General features: G+C 48.4%; 1 protein-coding gene across 1 annotated transcript in view; it reads right to left on the bottom strand.

Annotated features, from left to right (window-relative positions):
* The window catches only part of GET4 (guided entry of tail-anchored proteins factor 4), an 83,555-nt gene extending 74,493 nt beyond the window's left edge, over positions 1-9,062 (bottom strand). Inside the window, exon 1 of the mRNA XM_063934528.1 lies at positions 8,686-9,062. Coding sequence (XP_063790598.1) covers positions 8,686-9,047 — 362 coding nt within the window. The 5' untranslated portion in view covers positions 9,048-9,062. The remainder of the gene's footprint in view (positions 1-8,685) is intronic.
* Positions 9,063-18,048: the final 8,986 nt, after the last annotated feature.

Here is an 18,048-nt window from a genome sequence, read left to right as displayed (position 1 = left end):
GCAGCCGCCCAAGAAGAGCCCACCTTCCTCGTGGAATGGGCTTTCACCGATTTTGGATGCGGCAGTCCAGCCGCAGAATGTGCAAGCTGAATCGTACTACAGATCCAGCGAGCAATAGTCTGCTTTGAAGCAGGTGCGCCCAACTTGTTGGGCGCATACAGGATAAATAGCAAGTCAGTTTTCCTGACTCCAGCCGTCCTGGAAACATATATTTTCAGGGCCCTGACTACGTCCAACAACTTGGAAGCCTCCAAGTCTTTTGTAGCCGCAGGCACCACAATAGGTTGGTTCAGATGAAACGCTGATACCACTTTAGGGAGAAACTGGGGACGAGTCCTCAATTCTGCCCTATCCATATGGAAAATCAGATAAGGGCTTTTACAGGACAAAGCTGCCAATTCTGATACACGCCTGGCCGAAGCCAAGGCCAACAACATGACCACTTTCCACGTGAGATATTTCAAATCCACGGTTTTCAGTGGCTCAAACCAATGTGACTTTAGGAAATCCAACACCACGTTGAGATCACAAGGTGCCACTGGAGGCACAAAAGGGGGCTGAATATGCAGCACTCCCTTAACAAAAGTCTGAACTTCAGGTAGCGAAGCCAGTTCTCTCTGGAAGAAAATCGATAGAGCCGAAATCTGGACCTTAATGGAACCCAATTTAAGGCCCATAGTCACCCCGGACTGTAGGAAGTGCAGGAAACGGCCCAGCTGAAATTCCTCCGTTGGGGCCTTCCTGGCCTCACACCACGCAACATATTTTCGCCATATGCGGTGATAATGGTTTGCGTTTACTTCTTTCCTAGCCTTAATCAGCGTAGGAATGACTTCCTCCGGAATGCCCTTTTCCTTCAGGATCCGGTGTTCAACCGCCATGCCGTCAAACGCAGCCGCGGTAAGTCTTGGAACAGACAGGGCCCCTGCAGCAGCAGGTCTTGTCTGAGCGGTAGAGGCCATGGGTCCTCCGAGATCATTTCTTGAAGTTCCGGGTACCAAGCTCTTCTTGGCCAATCCGGAACAATGAGTATAGTTCTTACTCCTCTTCTCCGTATTATCCTCAGTACCTTTGGTATGAGAGGAAGAGGAGGGAACACATAAACCGACCGGTACACCCACGGTGTCACTAGAGCGTCCACAGCTATCGCCTGCGGGTCTCTTGACCTGGCGCAATACTTTTCTAGCTTTTTGTTTAGGCGGGACGCCATCATGTCCACCTGTGGCCTTTCCCAACGGTTTACAATCATTTGGAAGACTTCTGGATGAAGTCCCCACTCTCCCGGGTGGAGGTCGTGCCTGCTGAGGAAGTCTGCTTCCCAGTTGTCCACTCCCGGAATGAACACTGCTGACAGCGCTAACACGTGATTTTCCGCCCATCGGAGAATCCTTGTGGCTTCTGCCATCGCCGTCCTGCTTCTCGTGCCGCCCTGTCGGTTTACATGGGCGACCGCCGTGATGTTGTCTGACTGGATCAGTACCGGCTGGTTTTGAAGCAGGGGTTTTGCCTGACTTAGGGCATTGTAAATGGCCCTTAGTTCCAGAATATTTATGTGCAGGGAAGTCTCCTGACTTGACCATAGTCCCTGAAAGTTTCTTCCCTGTGTGACTGCCCCCCAGCCTCGAAGGCTGGCATCCGTGGTCACCAGGGCCCAGTCCTGTATGCCGAATCTGCGGTCCTCTTGAAGATGAGCACTCTGCAGCCACCACAGCAGAGACACCCTTGTCCTTGGAGACAGGGATATCAGACGATGCATCTGAAGATGCGATCCGGACCACTTGTCCAACAGGTCCCACTGAAAGGTTCTTGCATGAAACCTGCCGAATGGAAACGCTTCGTAGGAAGCTACCATTTTTCCCAGGATCCGCGTGCAGTAATGCACCGACACCTGTTTTGGTTTTAGGAGGCCTCTGACTAGAGATGACAGCTACTTGGCCTTCTCCTCCGGGAGAAACACTTTTCTCTGTTCTGTGTCCAGAACCATCCCCAGGAACAGTAGACGTGTCGTAGGGACCAGCTGTGACTTTGGAATGTTTAGAATCCAGCCGTGCTGTTGTAGCACTTCCCGAGATAGTGCTACCCCGACCAACAACTGCTCTCTGGACCTCGCCTTTATCAGGAGATCGTCCAAGTACGGGATAATTAAAACTCCCTTCTTTCGAAGGAGTATCATCATTTCGGCCATTACCTTGGTAAAGACCCTCGGAGCCGTGGATAGACCGAACGGCAACGTCTGGAATTGGTAATGACAATCCTGTACCACAAATCTGAGGTACTCCTGGTGAGGATGGTAAATGGGGACATGCAGGTAAGCATCCTTGATGTCCAGTGATACCATGTAATCTCCCTCGTCCAGGCTTGCAATAACCGCCTTGAGCGATTCCATCTTGAACTTGAATTTTTTTATATATGTGTTCAAGGATTTCAAATTTAAAATGGGTCTCACCGAACCGTCCGGTTTCGGTACCACAAACATTGTGGAATAGTAACCCCTTCCTTGTTGAAGTAGGGGCACCTTTACTATCACTTGTTGTGAATACAGCTTGTGAATTGCCTGTAACACTGGTTGGCAAGGCAGATTTGAGGAAACGGCGGGGGGGAGACGTCTCGAATTCCAGCTTGTACCCCTGAGATACTACTTGAAGGATCCAGGGATCCACCCGTGAGCGAGCCCACCGATTGCTGAAATATTTGAGACAGGCCCCCACCGCACCTGGCTCCGCCTGTGGAGCCCCAGCGTCATGCTGTGGACTTAAGAGGAAGCGGGGGAGGATTTCCTGGCAGAAATGGACATTGCACTAATTTTGGATGCCAGCCGGCAAATATCCCTCTGTGCATCCCTCATGTATAAAAGTGCGTCTTTTATATGCTCTACGTTTAGCAATATAGTGTCCCTGTCTAGGGTATGTATATTTTCTGACAGGGAATCTGACCACGCAGCAGCAGCACTGCACATCCAGGCTGAAGCAATAGCCTGTCTCAGTATAACACCTGTGTGTGTATATATAGATTTCAGGATAGCCTCCTGCTTTCTCTCAGCAGATTCCTTCAGGGCGGCCGTATCCGGAGACGGTAGTGCCACCTTCTTTGACAAGCGTGTGAGCGCTTTATCCACCCTAGGGGATGTTTCCCAGCGTGCCCTATCCTCTGGCGGGAAAGGGTACGCCATTAGTAACCTCTTAGAAATTACCAGCTTTTTATCAGGGGAAGCCCACGCTTCTTCACACACTTCATTTAACTCTTCAGATGGAGGAAAAGCTACTGGTAGTTTTTTCTCTCAAAACATAATACCCTTTTTTGTGGTACTGGGGGTAACATCAGAAATGTGCAACACATTTTTCATTGCCTCAATCATGTAACGTGTGGCCCTACTGGAAGTTACATTCGTCTCATCGTCGTCGACACTGGAGTCAGTATCCGTGTCGACATCTGTGTCTGTCATCTGAGGTAGCGGGCGTTTTAGAGCCCCTGATGACTTTTGAGACGCCTGGGCAGGCACAGGCTGAGAAGCCGGCTGTCCCACATTAGGTATGTCGTCAAACCTTTTATGCAAGGAGTCGACACTGTTGCGTAATTCCTTCCACAGCACCATCCACTCAGGTGTCGACCCCGCAGGGGTGACATCACGTTTACAGGCATCTGCTCCGCCTCCACATAAGCCTCCTCATCAAACATGTCGACACAGCCGTACCGACACACCGCAAACACACAGGGAATGCTCTGACAGAGGACAGGACCCCACAAAGCCCTTTGGGGAGACAGAGAGAGAGTATCCCAGCACACACCAGAGCGCTATATAACACAGGGATCCCACTATAAATGAGTGTTTTCCCTTATAGCTGCTTTTTTATATAATATATATATATATATATATATATATATATCCTGCGCCTAAATTTAGTGCCCTCCCTCTCTTTTTTTACCCTTCTGTAGTGTTCAGACTGCAGGGGAGAGCCAGGGAGCTTCCTTCCAGCGGAGCTGTGAGGGAAAAATGGCGCCAGTGTGCTGAGGGAGATGGCCCCGCCCCTTTTCCGGCTGACTTTCTCCCGCTTTTTCTGGCATACTGGCAGGGGTAATTTTACATCTATATAGCCTCTAGGACTATATATGATGTAGATTTGCCAGCCAAGGTGTCATATATAGCCCTCAGGGCGCCCCCCCCCCCCAGCGCCCTGCACCCATCAGTGACCGGAGTGTGAGGTGTACATGAAGAGCAATGGCGCACAGGTGCAGTGCTGTGCGCTACCTTGGTGAAGACCGAAGTCTTCTGCCGCCGATTTTCCGGACCTCTTTGTGCTTCTGGCTCTGTAAGGGGGACGGCGGCTCCGGGAACGAACACCAAGGTCGGGTCCTGCGGTCGATCCCTCTGGAGCTAATGGTGTCCAGTAGCCTAAGAAGCCCAAACTACCACCTGTTAGGTAGGTTCGCTTCTTCTCCCCTTAGTCCCTCGCTGCAGTGAGTCTGTTGCCAGCAGATCTCACTGTAAAATAAAAAAACTAAATATACTTTCTTTCTAGGACCTCAGAAGAGCCCCTAGTGTGCATCCAGCTCAGCCGGGCACAAGATTCTAACTGAAGTCTGGGGGAGGGTCATAGTGGGAGGAGCCAGTGCACACCAGTTAGACCTAAAGCTTTCTTTATAGTTGTGCCCAGTCTCCTGCGGAGCCGCTATTCCCCATGGTCCTTACGGAGTCCCAGCATCCACTTAGGACGTCAGAGAAAAATACCCCAAAAAACAGGAGACACACACCGTGACAAGTACAACTTTATTACACACTGCCGACACACACATACTTACCTATGTTGACACGAAGCAGTCGGTCCTCTTCTCCATGTAGAATCCACGGGTACCTGAAAATAAAAGATAATTATACTCACCTGATCCATGGTCCAGAGATAAATCCACGTACTTGTCAAAAAAAGAAAACGAACACCCGACCAGCGAACTGAAAGGGGTCCCATGTTGACACATGGGACCCCTTTCCCCGAATGCAGAGAGACCCCCCCGTGACTGCTGTCACTGAAAGGTCTTGTAAGTCAATCAGCGAGCGCAACGTCCTTGCACTCTGCTGATTGGCTCTGTGCGCGTCTGAGCTGTCAGCGCATCGCACAGCTCCCTCCATTATATTCAATGGTGGGAACTTTGCGGTTAGCGGTGGGGTCACCCGCCGGTCAGCGGCTGACCGCGGGTAACCCCACCGCTGACGGCAAAGTTCCCACCATTGAAAGTAATGGAGGCAGCTGTGCGATGCGCTGTCTGAGCTTAGACGCGCACAGCCAATCAGGTGAGCGCCACGGAGTAGCGCTTCCTGATTGGCTGAAGGGACCTCAGTGACAGGAGTCACGTGATGTTCTGGCATTCGGGGAAAGGGGTCTCATGTGTCAACATGGGACCCCTTTCAGTCCGGTGGTTCGGGTGTTCGTGTTTTTTTTTTGCCAAGTACGAGGATTATCTCTGGACGTGGATTTATCTCTGGACACTGGCAGGTGAGTATAATTTTTTTCACAGGTACCCTTGGATCGTCGGAGACTGTGGCAGTCGGCGTGTCAACATAGGTAAGTATGTATGTGTGTCGGCAGTGTGTAATAAAGTTGTACTTGTCACGGTGTGTGTCTCCTGTTTTTATTTGGGTATTTTTTTCCAGTAGTACTACAGGTACCAGCGGGCCCGGTTTTCTCCCGCATGCTGGTACTTGTGGTTCTCCAAGTACCAGCTTGCGGGGGAGGCTTGCTGGGACTTGTAGTACTATTGGGAAAAAAACAATATTCTGTCATTTTACTCAAGGCTATCAGCCTCCCATCCGCAGCCCATGGATGGGGGGGGACAGCCTCGGGCTTCACCCCTGGCCCTTGGGTGGCTGGGGACCCCTTGATTGAAGGGGTCCCCACTCCCCCAGGGTACCCCGGCTAGGGGTGACTAGTTGGATATTTAATGCCACGGCCGCAGGGCACTGTATAAAAGTGACCCCCGGCTGTGGCATTATCTGTCCAGCTAGTGGAGCCCGATGCTGGTGTAAAAAATACGGGGGACCCCTACTCTTTTTGTCCCCCGTATTTTTTGCACCAGGCGCAGAGCCCGGTGCTGGTTTTAAAAATACGGGGGATCCCCTGTCAATTTCCCCCCACGCATTTTTAGAACCAGGACCAGCTCGAAGAGCCCGAGGCTGGTTATGCTTTGGAGGGGGGACCCCACGCCATTTTTTTCCGGGTTTTTCCCGTTTTTTTTAAATCGTGGCAAAATCCGGCAAATCGGCCGTTTTTCGCCCGCGGGACTGTCGAATCCGTTTTTCATTGAATATGGTGAATTCCGGAAGCCACCTGCCGGAATTCACCTGTCGTATTGTGTCGAATTAAAAAACGGCAATAATTTGCCGCTAATTGCATATACCCCATAGACTGTTTAATTAAGAGAAGGAAAGGCACATGAAGGGAGGAAGCCTTGCGCAGAGCTTACAATCTAAAAAGTGAAGAGATAACAGACTGGGGTGACACAGAAGGGGTACACCGTGAGTGTTTGGTGAAGAAGTACATCTTAAGAGCCGTTTGAAGTTTTGTAGAGAGGTGGAGAATCAGTTGGGGAGAGATTAAGAATTCCAGAGATAGGGAGCAGCAAGTGCAAAATCTTGTAGGTAGGAGTGGGAGGAGGTAATCAGCTGGCAGGAGAGGTGGCACACATCAGCAGAGCAAAGAGGATGGGTGGGAGTGTAGAGAGAGATCAGGTCAGAGATGTAAGAGGGGAATAGTGGGTGAGAGCTTTGAAGGAGAGTGTGAGAAGCTTGAACTGGATTCTGAATGGGAAGGGGAGCCAGTGAAGGGCTTGTAGGAGAGGGGAGGTGGATGTAGTACGTTTGGTGAGGAAGATAAGACAGGCAGCAGCATTGAGGATAGATTGGAGTGGAGTGGCGTATGTCAGGGAGGCCAGAAAGGAGCAGATTATAGTAGTCCAATCTGGAGATGACCTGTGAGTGGATAAGGGTCTCAGTATCATCCAGGGTGAGAAACGGTCTGATCCTGGAGATGTTTTTGAAATGGAAACGGCAGGTTTGTGAGAGGCACTAAATGTGTGGTTTGAAGGAAAAGGAGGACTTAAGGAGTACTCCAAGACAGCGCACTAGAGGGATAGAGGAGATAGTTATGCCATCAATATATTATGAAACTGTAGGAGGTGAGGTTATGCGGGAGGGAGGGAATATGATCAGCTCAGTCTTGAAGAGATAGCAGAGAGAGGTCAGGGGAGGAAAGGCAGATCTGAGTATCATCAGCATAGAGATGATATTGTAAGTCAAAACAGCTAATGAGCTCACCTTAAGAGGAGGTGTAGAGAGAGAAAAGGAGAGACCCAAGAACAGAACCTTGGGGGGACACCTACTGGTAGAGGAAGTCTGGGTAGGTGGAGTCATGAGAGAAGACAGAAGTAATGGTCAAAAAGGTAGGAGGACAGCCAGGAGAGGGGAGTAACATGCAGACCAAGGGAGTAAAGAAAGGATTTGCAGTAGTAGAGGGTGGTCAACAGTTTCAAATGAAGCAGAGCGGTCAAGGAGAATAAACAGAGAGTAGTGGCCCTTGGATTTAGAAGCAAGTAGGTTATTGCAGACTTTAGTTAGGGCAGTTTCAGTGAAGAGGAGGGAAACCAGACTTGAATGGGTCAAGCAGCAAGTTGGAGGAAAGTGAGGTTTTAGCAGGGCGCTGCACCCTGTCCAATTTTTAATGGGCATGCAACCGCATGAATAGATGCTGTGCGCGCATCATCTATTTACATTAAAGGGAGAGCTTGGGGGAAGCCCATCACCGTCATAAGTGCTGGGCACTTACTCTTTCATAACACTGACAGGTGGGGCATGCCCCATTAGTGACACTAAGGGAGCCGCATCGCCCCAAATAATGATGATGGCGGGGCTGATCCCACATCCCCAGCAGGCCACACACCCTTTTCAAGCGCCATTCAATAGCTATTCAAATAGCTAGATTGGCTGCCAGCCACAGAACCTGTAGAATTCATGAGCGTCCCAGTTTAAAGGGACAGTATAGTAAAAAATATATATATATATATATATATATATATATATATATATATATTTAGTGAGTTTCTAGAATACAGGGCCACCCTGTGACACTGTGGAAAGACTGAAAGGTGACATAAGGAATAACTATTTTATATGGAGGTTTGCATACCCATGGGACGGTCTCCCAGCACTTGCTGTAGGGACTCAAACATTAAAAGAATTCAGGAACGCAGGTAACAAGCATATAGCTATTGTTAAGAAAAAGTAACTGAATAAACACAGAAAGGGAAAGCTAGATGGGCCTGTAGGTTATTTATTTTCCCTATGGGCAGAGGCACAGCTGCTGGGGCCCATGTGCTAACCTGACTATAGGGGACAGACTGACGCCTACGTGATGAGCCCCAGGGGGGTAACAGCCCCAAGGGGACAGTAAATAAGCCTCAGGACAAGTAAGAACAGCCCCATAGCAACTAGAGAGCAACAGCCAATCAGCAACCAGGAGGTGTCAGGATTTCTGACAGTTGAAGGGTTAACGGACGACTGTTGACAGATTGACGCAACGTCCTACCAGTCACACAGCGCTCAGCATGCCCCGCCTTCCCTCACAGCCACCAATCAGTACGGCTCCGGGAAAGGGCCTTGGAAAGCTCTGGAACGTTGGTTACAGTCCGAGGGAGAATTACCTGAAGAACAGAGTGCGGTACATCTGGTGTGCCTCGTAGTAGTCTCCCTTCTCCACGCTGGCCCGCAGCTTCCCCTCCACCCGCTGCACCCCACCTCGGTTCCGGGCGCTGCCTTTGGAGCCCTCCTGCTCCGCCATCGCAGCAGCCATCATGGGAACGGGCACGGAAACGTCACCTAAGCGGCGCAAATCAACGCACGCCCGTTCCCCTCCTGTACGTACGGAAGCCGCGGGCAGACACAGCGTGGGGAACGCGCCGGCGATGTCACGTGATGCGGCGGCCCGGCAGCTGATTGGCTGCTGTGGCTGCCCTGTGCGTGTGATGATTACATGGTAAAACGTCCCAAATACGTTGCGTTTCATCCGTGCGTGTAGCCGCAGCTAGCTCAGAGGCTGCCTGTCTGTGCGCACACGGGGGGAGGGGGAATAGTGTCCCCAGTATGGGCCAGCTGCCAGTCAGTACTAGCACGCCTCCTGTGCTGTGTGCTGGGTAACTGTTGTACTATAGCTGCTTAATTTGTAGCTTCTAGAAAACTGTTTATATAGTTTTCAGAATAAAGTTCAAGTTCTGCTAAACATGGCACCTGGGTTATTCTGTGATGTATTTGGATTGAGATATTCGCTAATTTCACATTTGTTTACCATCAACCTAAACAGACTGTAATACGCTCCCTGCATCTGGCATCTCTGCGCTGTGTGCCTTCAGTATCTTCCATCTGTAAGGCAATGCATAGCGAAGTCAGATTTAGACATCATGGGGCCCTAAGCAAGATAACAGTTTAGGACCCCACTCCGTCAACTGCATACAATTTCACACACACACACACTGCCCCCCATAGCGGCATACACAAATACTGCCCCCATAGGCCCCTCGCTAGCAATGGGACCTGGCATTGGCAAGTGCATATTCATTTGCCAATGTCGGGAACGACTTTGGAAGCACGGCTGACGTTAGCTACGTCACCTGTCAGACCTGCATGTTGGTCCGACAGGCAGTGCCACGTATTTCCGGCAGAAGTACGCATCGTACACGATATACTGTAGTGCGTACACACTAGATGATGTGAATGATGGGGGGTAATTCCAAGTTGATCGCAGCAGGAATTTTTTTAGCAGTTGGGCAAAACCATGTGCACTGCAGGGGGGGCAGATATAACATTTGCAGAGAGAGTTAGATTTGGGTGGGTTATTTTGTTTCTGTGCAGGGTAAATACTGGCTGCTTTATTTTTACACTGCAATTTAGATTGCAGATTGAACACACCCCACCCAAATCTAACTCTCTCTGCACATGTTACATCTGACCCCACCTGCAGTGCACATGGTTTTGCCCAACTGCTAAAAAATTTCCTGCTGCGTTCAACTTGGAATTACCCCCGATACCAGGCTGATAACGGACCCGATATCGCATAGTGCGTGTACGCACCCTTAGATACAGGGATGCCAATCTGAATCAATCGAAAACATTCATATGGGACATCCGACTGGCCATCTCCAGTTGTAACAGTTTTCAGCCAGCTCCCAGCCTTAGCGCTGGTTGCCACTATACTATGTTCCATTGGCAAGATGGGTGGAGGGGGGTACACCTATACCATGCCCCCCCCCCCCATCTCCATCAGGAGAGACTTACCACAGTTGTTAAATGGATTATTTCTCTGGCTGGGTCCACAGGATTATCCACAGGATAACATTGGGATATTGTCGAGCGACAGCGAAAATGGCACCAACACGGTCACGAGCTTTCTGGCCTCCCAGGATGCATTGGGGCCTCCACTATATAGTCCCGCCCACTGACTCAGTCAGATCAGTTTTTTGCTTGGTGCGGCAGGAAGCCGCATGGTCACAGGGCTGCTGTGAAAGCAGCCTCAAGTTTTCATTACTTTATTTTTATAGACTTACTGTTTTTGTTTGATCGACTTCTCTTAACAGCGTCTTAAACGTGTATTAGAAAGAGTCGCTCCAACAACTCCCCACCGGGTCGCAACAACGCTTACCTTCGCGGTACAGTGCTGTCTCGACGGGCGTCTGTGTCGGATGTTCTAGCAGGTCCAGCCAGGGTCGGATCTAGACTTTTCTTTTAGGGGGGGCGGTTTACGGTTTAGTCTTGAACCCTCCCCTCTCCAGTCCCAACTCCTCCCCTCTCTCATCTTGACTCCTCCCCTCTCATCTTGACTCCCCCCCCCTCTCCCATCTTGACTCCTCCCCTCTCCCGTCCAAATTCCTCTATCACACAAATAGGTATAATTGCAGGTAAAGGATTTGTTAGTGGATGTTAGGTATAATAATCACTTCTACAACACATCAAAGCAAAGTTCCCCAATATGACATCTATCCAAATCCCTCCTTATGTTCATCATAATGTATGACACAGTTGTGATACCTACAGTATAAAAAGTTATAATCCCCTAATAATAAGATTTTACTTACCGATAAATCTATTTCTCGTAGTCCGTAGTGGATGCTGGGGACTCCGTCAGGACCATGGGGATCAGCGGCTCCGCAGGAGACAGGGCACAAAACTAAAGCTTTAGGATCAGGTGGTGTGTACTGGCTCCTCCCCCGTGCAGGATGGATTGACTTCTTAGGCTACTGGACACCATTAGCTCCAGAGGGAGTCAGAACACAGGTCTCACCCTGGGGTTCGTCCCGGAGCCGCGCCGCCGACCCCCCTTGCAGATGCTGAAGATTGAAGGTCCAGAAACCGGCGGCAGAAGGCTTTTCAGTCTTCATGAAGGTAGCGCACAGCACTGTAGCTGTGCGCCATTGTTGTCACACACTTCACACCAACGGTCACGGAGGGTGCAGGGCGTTGCTGGGGGCGCCCTGGGCAGCAATGTATAATACCTTATTCTGGCTAAAAATACATCACATATAGCCCCTGGAGGCTATATGGATGTATTTAACCCCTGCCAGGTCTCAGAAAAACGGGAGAAGAAGCCCGCCGAAAAGGGGGCGGGGCCTATTCTCCTCAGCACACAGCGCCATTTTCCCTCACAGAAATGCTGGTGGGAAGGCTCCCAGGGAGTCCCCAGCATCCACTTAGGACGTCAGAGAAATTGGGGTATAGCAAAATAAAATAAAATAATAAAATCATTAAATAAAAACAAAATGTCTGGAGTAATTATTTGCATCTATTTCTCATCTTAATATGAGGTACTGATATAGAGACAGTCAATCATCAAGGTTTATATGTCAACGTCGTTATGAAATACAGTATTATCATAAACCTTGATGATTGACTGACTCTATATAAGCGCATTGTATTAAAATGAGAAACAGTAACAATGTGATAATACCTATAATTCCTTTCTTTGGGATACTAGCAACTTGTATGGATACAAATGGTAACAACTGGCATACTATGTGTTACTGAACCAGGAAGGGAAGACACATTATAATGCCCTGTTATATTATTATAATAAGGGGAACTGCTGAATAGTACCAAGGGGATTTTAGGCACAGAGTCTTGGAGGGTTAGGCCAATTATTTGATAATCCCACACAGTACTCAACACTTGCCAACCCTAACAGATGAATTCCACATTTGTAATTGTCCAATAATGGAGTTTGAGACTAACCAGGATTAAGTGAGAGTACGTAATACTCGCAGGAGTTCACCCGTGGATTAAAATCCCTTTTGCGTCTATGTGCCACATGGGTTTGGGAAATCCCCCACCACCCTTTTTTTCCTCCAGAAATATGTTGCTAGTATACCAAAGATCTCTGATTGATACAATTAATTTAAGGAATTATAGGTATTATCACATTGTTGTATAGAATTTAGCCAGTGCTACTGCATATGTAGGTTGTTCATAAATATACCACTTCAGATACAGCGGATGTCATACTTCTTATTAGGCTCATTCACTTATACCCAAAATGGAAGGGTTAAGCAAATATAGTGAAGTGCTGTTTAATAATTGTAAATTTCAGCCAAACCTGAGCCTGCACCAGTGGGACAACCCAGGACTTGCACTGTTTCAGGTGCATTCTGAACTGCTTAAAAACAGTTCATGTCTAGCTGGTAATTGTCAAAATTTGGCCACTTGGAAATACCTGTAATCTGTGTGGAGTTTATATGTTTTTGTTTTTCTCATATTAAATCTTACAATTATTAAACAGTATTTCACTATAAATTGCTTATCTCTTACATTTTGGGTATATCTGAATGAGCCTAATAAGAAGTATACTGTGAGATATGACATCTGCTGTATCTGAAGTGGTATATTTATGAATGACCTACATACTGTATGCAGTAGCGCTGGATAACTTCTATTCAACCTTTTTTGGCACATATTTGGTGAAGATGTGAGGATAACTTTAAGTAAAATATTGAGTTCACCGAGCTGCTTTTTTTCTGCTTGTGCAGGATTGTCTATTTTATATATCTATTATTAGATTGTTATTGTTTCTCATGTTAATATGAGGTGCTGATATAGAATAAGTCAATCATAATTAATCCAGGCATTCTGCTTTAATTTAATATTTTTTTGCTATACCCCAATATTAGGGAATTACAACTTTGTATACTGTAGGTATCACAACTGTACATGACGTGTCATAAATTATGATGAACATATGGATGGTATAATAGAGGGCCATCAAAATATGGCATTTGTGGCAACAACAGTGACAAGACATTGGGCATAATTCAGACTTGATCGTAGCCATGCAAAATTTTGCACGGCTACGATCAGTTACTCATACATGCGGGGGGAACGCCCAGCACAGGCTAGTCCGCCCCGCATGTCTGGCTCTGCCCCACCGTACAAGTTCAAAAGCATCGCACAGCGGCAATGCTTTTGTACTTGATGAGTAGCTCCATACCAGCGCAGCTCCTGCACACATGCAGGGAGCTACTAGTCACTGACCGGGTCACAGCAGCTGCGTGTGACGTCACGCAGCCGCCGCAGCCTGCCACCCCGCACGGTCCGGGCACACCTGTGTTGCCCGGACCGCACCCCTAAAAAGGTGTCCAAACGCCACCGGCCCGCACCCTCCTGCCCACGACTGCCTCTGCCTGTCAATCAGGCAGAGGCGATTGCAGGGCTAAGATGGCCGTCGGCTGTCTGGCATGCGCCGGCGCATGCGCAGTTCAGACCTGATCGGCTGCTGTACGAAAATGCATAGCAGTGATTAGGTCTGAATTAGGCCCCTTGTCTGTAATGACATCAGTTATAAGAGAGTGAGGCTCCCGAGGACGCACCATATCAAGCAACTGAAATATTTTTAGGGATTCCGACAGATGTCATATTGGGGGACTTTGATTTGATGAGTTGTAGAAGTGATTATTATACCAAACACCCACTAACAAATCCTTTACCTGCTTGTCTTGCAATATATCCCTACCAGCTATTAGGGTGCCATTTATAATCAAGGGATCTCTCCCACTGATATATAAACTGTTTGATGCACATTATAGGATCAATGCTATACACTACTACAGACATCCTCTGTTCTACTGTGTTGCACATATGAGAGACTCAACCTGTAATACCCTGCCTAGGGAATATAGCACTAAGATCTCTCACTGGCTGGTTCCTCTGCAACAGGCTGGTAAGATGATCCCTCTTCCACAGGCTGGTCAATGGTACAGGTTGGCAGGAAAGTCCCTCTGGCAGCTGGCTGGTCTCTGGGTGCAGGAATCCAGCATGCTCTCACTGTGCAGAAATGTCAACACACTATAACTTTCTATTAGCCCACTAGCCTGTCATATAAGTGAAGCCACGCCCCCCTACATACAGCCACTTCCTGGATCTCCTGTTATCAGCACTTTGGAGACACTGGGGAGATGAAAGCAGTCTCAATCAACAAACAATGTTGATTAACTGCTGTGCAGGCCAAAGGTGTGAGTGGGGAGGAAGGGGCACCTGCTGTGAGCTGCTGCGACTCACACAACTGACTATAGCTGATAGCCAGCTGAGATAGGAAGGGGTTAAGGAGCAGGACTTCACAGACAGTTTGTCCGTAGGCGGGAGTGTGCTAGGGGGGGCGACCGCCTCCACCGCCCCCCTCTGTATCCGTGCCTGGGTCCAGCAGACGTTACCAGGCTGTGGCCGGAGCATGGGGAGACAGTGAGTATATGGACTTCCTCTTACTAGAGGGGTCAGGACACAGCTACGCTGATTTGGTGGAGACTACAAACAGCGTGTTGATGCGCCGAACATCTCGAGTGTGACAGCGCTACGCTCCGGGGATCATAGGCGCCAGGACTAGGTGAGGCCGCGATCCTGGGAGTTTAAGTCAACAGGGGGTTTCAGACGCTCTCCTGGCCGTCCCTCCTCCGAGTTCATGGCCAGTTCCCGCGGGTCTCTCGTTTCATGAACTGAATGACCTCACTTCCGGCTCAGAAGCTACCACGAGGGTACTCGGTCGCAGCTTAGACGCTGCGGTTGTGTACACTGGATATAAACCCGCCCAGACCGAGTCGCAGGCCTTTAGTGTCTGCATGCACGTGGAGTCGCTCAGCGTCCGTGTCCGTTGGTGAGCGTCCGTGTCCGTTATCAGTTACCAAGAGCGGCAGTGTACACCAGTAGCGTCTGAATCCACTCAGCGTCTTTCGAGCGTCTTTGCTTGGATATGGAAGTGTGGTGAGTCTCCCTGTATCCCGCTCCCTGGAGGCAGGGTATACAGTACTAAAGATTCCTTCTACTTCTTAGAGTGCACTGTTAATTTTTAGTACCTATTGCATATGAGACCTGTATATTACTGTGTTTTCTGCATGTTATGTTGAAAAAGAACCAGTTAAACAGAAGTACAAATTTCCTACTTATGTATAAGTTATTATGGAGGTTGTATTCTCATATGACAATGTCTAATGCTTTAACATGTGACTGACTGCTAGTATGTGTGCTGACTTTTCTGTGTAATGTCAGTCCTGTTCTGACCCTCAAATCAGGTGCACTGTGGTCAGATTGATTTCACCTCTATATACTGATTATAGGGTGTGGTTCAGTCACAAAATTGTGTAATCAAGATTCAATATCAGAAAAAATGTCTGTGAGCAGCAAAAGTGATGAGGAGAATTTGTCAAGCACTCCTACAGCCCTAACATGCTTATCTTGTAAGTCAGGGGTAATTGATATGATTCAATTGGTCACTTATGAGGGTTTGTGTGCAAACTGTTTCGCTTTTCAGCGAAGTAAAAAACAGGAGTTAGTTCAACCTCCAGTAGAGCCACCATGGAATATGTTCGCAAAGACTCTGTCTTCAATAGCGGACAGGTTAGCTCCAGTAGCACCACCTCAGGGGTTAGGTTACACTATGAACCCATACATGCAGCTCCCTTCCTATGGTTTGGTTCCAGTAGCCTCTACAAGCAACCAAGGGGTAGGTAAGACTAAGACAGATACGTCTGTACGGCAGACTACACAAGAGTATACATCGGATGAGGATGCGGAAACAATAGATTCAACTCCGTATGATGATCAGTCGCAGAGCTTTAGTTCAGATGATGTAGCTGAACTCATTAATGCAGTAAAGGCTGTGCTTTCTCTGGAAGAACCAGCCAAGACAGCGTTAAAAGCAAAAGCACCTGTATTCAAACGAACAAAGTCAGTGAAAGCTGAATTTCCAGCGTCAGAGGAGTTGACGGAAATGATGGATGAGTCTTGGGCAGCGCCCGGTAAAAAGTATAAGATTCCTAGGAAATGGGATTCTTATTATCCATTTCCTGCTGGAGATTGTTCGAAGAGAGAAGTTCCTCCAAAAGTAGATGCACATGTTCTGCGACTCGTGCACAAATCTGCTTTGCCACTGTCATCTACCTCTTTGAATGATGTCACAGACAGGAGGGTAGAGAGCCTATTGAAAAATATTTTTTCTCTTGTGGGTGCAGTGGTAAGACCTGCTATGGCTTCGGCCTGGGTAGCAAAGGCAATGGGCGAATGGATAGAGGAACTAGAGAATGACATCCCCTCTCCTACTAGGGAGCAAGAGGATCGTCTTTGCCGTTTAAGACAATCTGCCCAGTATTTAGAAGAAGCAGCCATTGATGTAGGCACTGTTGCTTCTAAAGCTTCAGCCCTGGCAGTAGTCGCTCGCAGAGCAGTCTGGCTACGGACCTGGAAGGCAGATGCGGAGTCCAAGAAGGAATTGGAAGCATTGCCTTTCATGGGTAATATATTATTTGGAAAACCTTTATCGGATATCCTAGAGTCAGAGGCTGAATCGAAGAAGGTCAGATTTCCGGCTACCTACAACCCAAAGTCCAAGGGTTTAAAATTTCGCTCATTTCGCTGGCAAAGCAAAGCGAAAGGTAAAGCGGAGCCTAAACAACCCCAGTTTAAATCCAGGGGTAAGAAGCAGTGGGCTAGCAAAAAGCCAGCTTCCAAACCTGAACAAAAGCCCTCAGCCTGAAGAGACGGGCCTCCGCCTGGAGGATTCCAGGGTTGGGGGCCGACTCCTGCAATTTGCACACACATGGCAACAGTCAACAACAGATGCCTGGGTGCAGAAGGTAGTATCTCAGGGGTATGGGTTCCCATTCAGGAGGCAGCCTCCTCAAAGATTTTTTTGCACCAGCCCGTCTCGTATAGAGTCGAAGGCCAATGCCCTGCAAGAAGCAGTCCAAAAATTACTGCAGTCAGGTGTGATTGTCCCAGTACCTCCATCACAAAAGGGACAGGGGTATTACTCCAATCTGTTTCTAATCCAGAAACCAAATGGGTCATATCGGCCAATTCTAAATCTGAAGATGTTGAACAATTACATATGGATCCCGAAGTTCCACATGGAGACGTTACGCTCCATAATGTTGGCTATGGAACCGGGAGACTATATGGTATCTCTGGATGTGCGGGATGCTTACCTACATGTGCCTATAGCACTATCACATCAGTGTTACCTCAGGTTTGCCATCCTCAAGGAACACTTCCAGTTCCAAGCTCTGCCCTTCGGGCTAGCTACAGCACCCAGGGTGTTTACCAAGATCATGGTGGTTATGGCAGCTTGTCTGCGCAAAAAAAGGGATAAGGATATTCCCATACCTAGACGACCTATTAATCTTAGCACAGTCGCAAGATTTACTGTTGAGCCATCTCCAACAGACGATAGTTTGTTTACAGAGACACGGGTGGCTCATAAATTGGGAGAAGTCGTCCCTGAATCCATCACAGCGGATGGTTCATTTGGGAGCCATATTGGATTCAGACCTACAGAGAGTTCTCTTACCAGAGAAGAAAATAGTCAAGGTGCAGGTCATGGCTCAGGAAGCGTTGCAAGCCCAGACAATGTCAGTCCATGCAGCAATGCGACTGTTGGGTCTGATGGTATCAACGTTCGACATGGTGGAATATGCGCAATTCCACTCCAGACCATTGCAGCATCTCATTTTGACAAAATGGAACGGAAATCATCAAACAATAAA

The sequence above is a fragment of the Pseudophryne corroboree genome, chromosome 7 (genome assembly GCF_028390025.1).
Source record: "Pseudophryne corroboree isolate aPseCor3 chromosome 7, aPseCor3.hap2, whole genome shotgun sequence".
In the NCBI taxonomy this organism is placed as follows: Eukaryota; Metazoa; Chordata; class Amphibia; order Anura; family Myobatrachidae; genus Pseudophryne; species Pseudophryne corroboree.
Note: the sequence above shows the minus strand (reverse complement) of the source record. Positions and strands in the feature narration are given on the sequence as shown.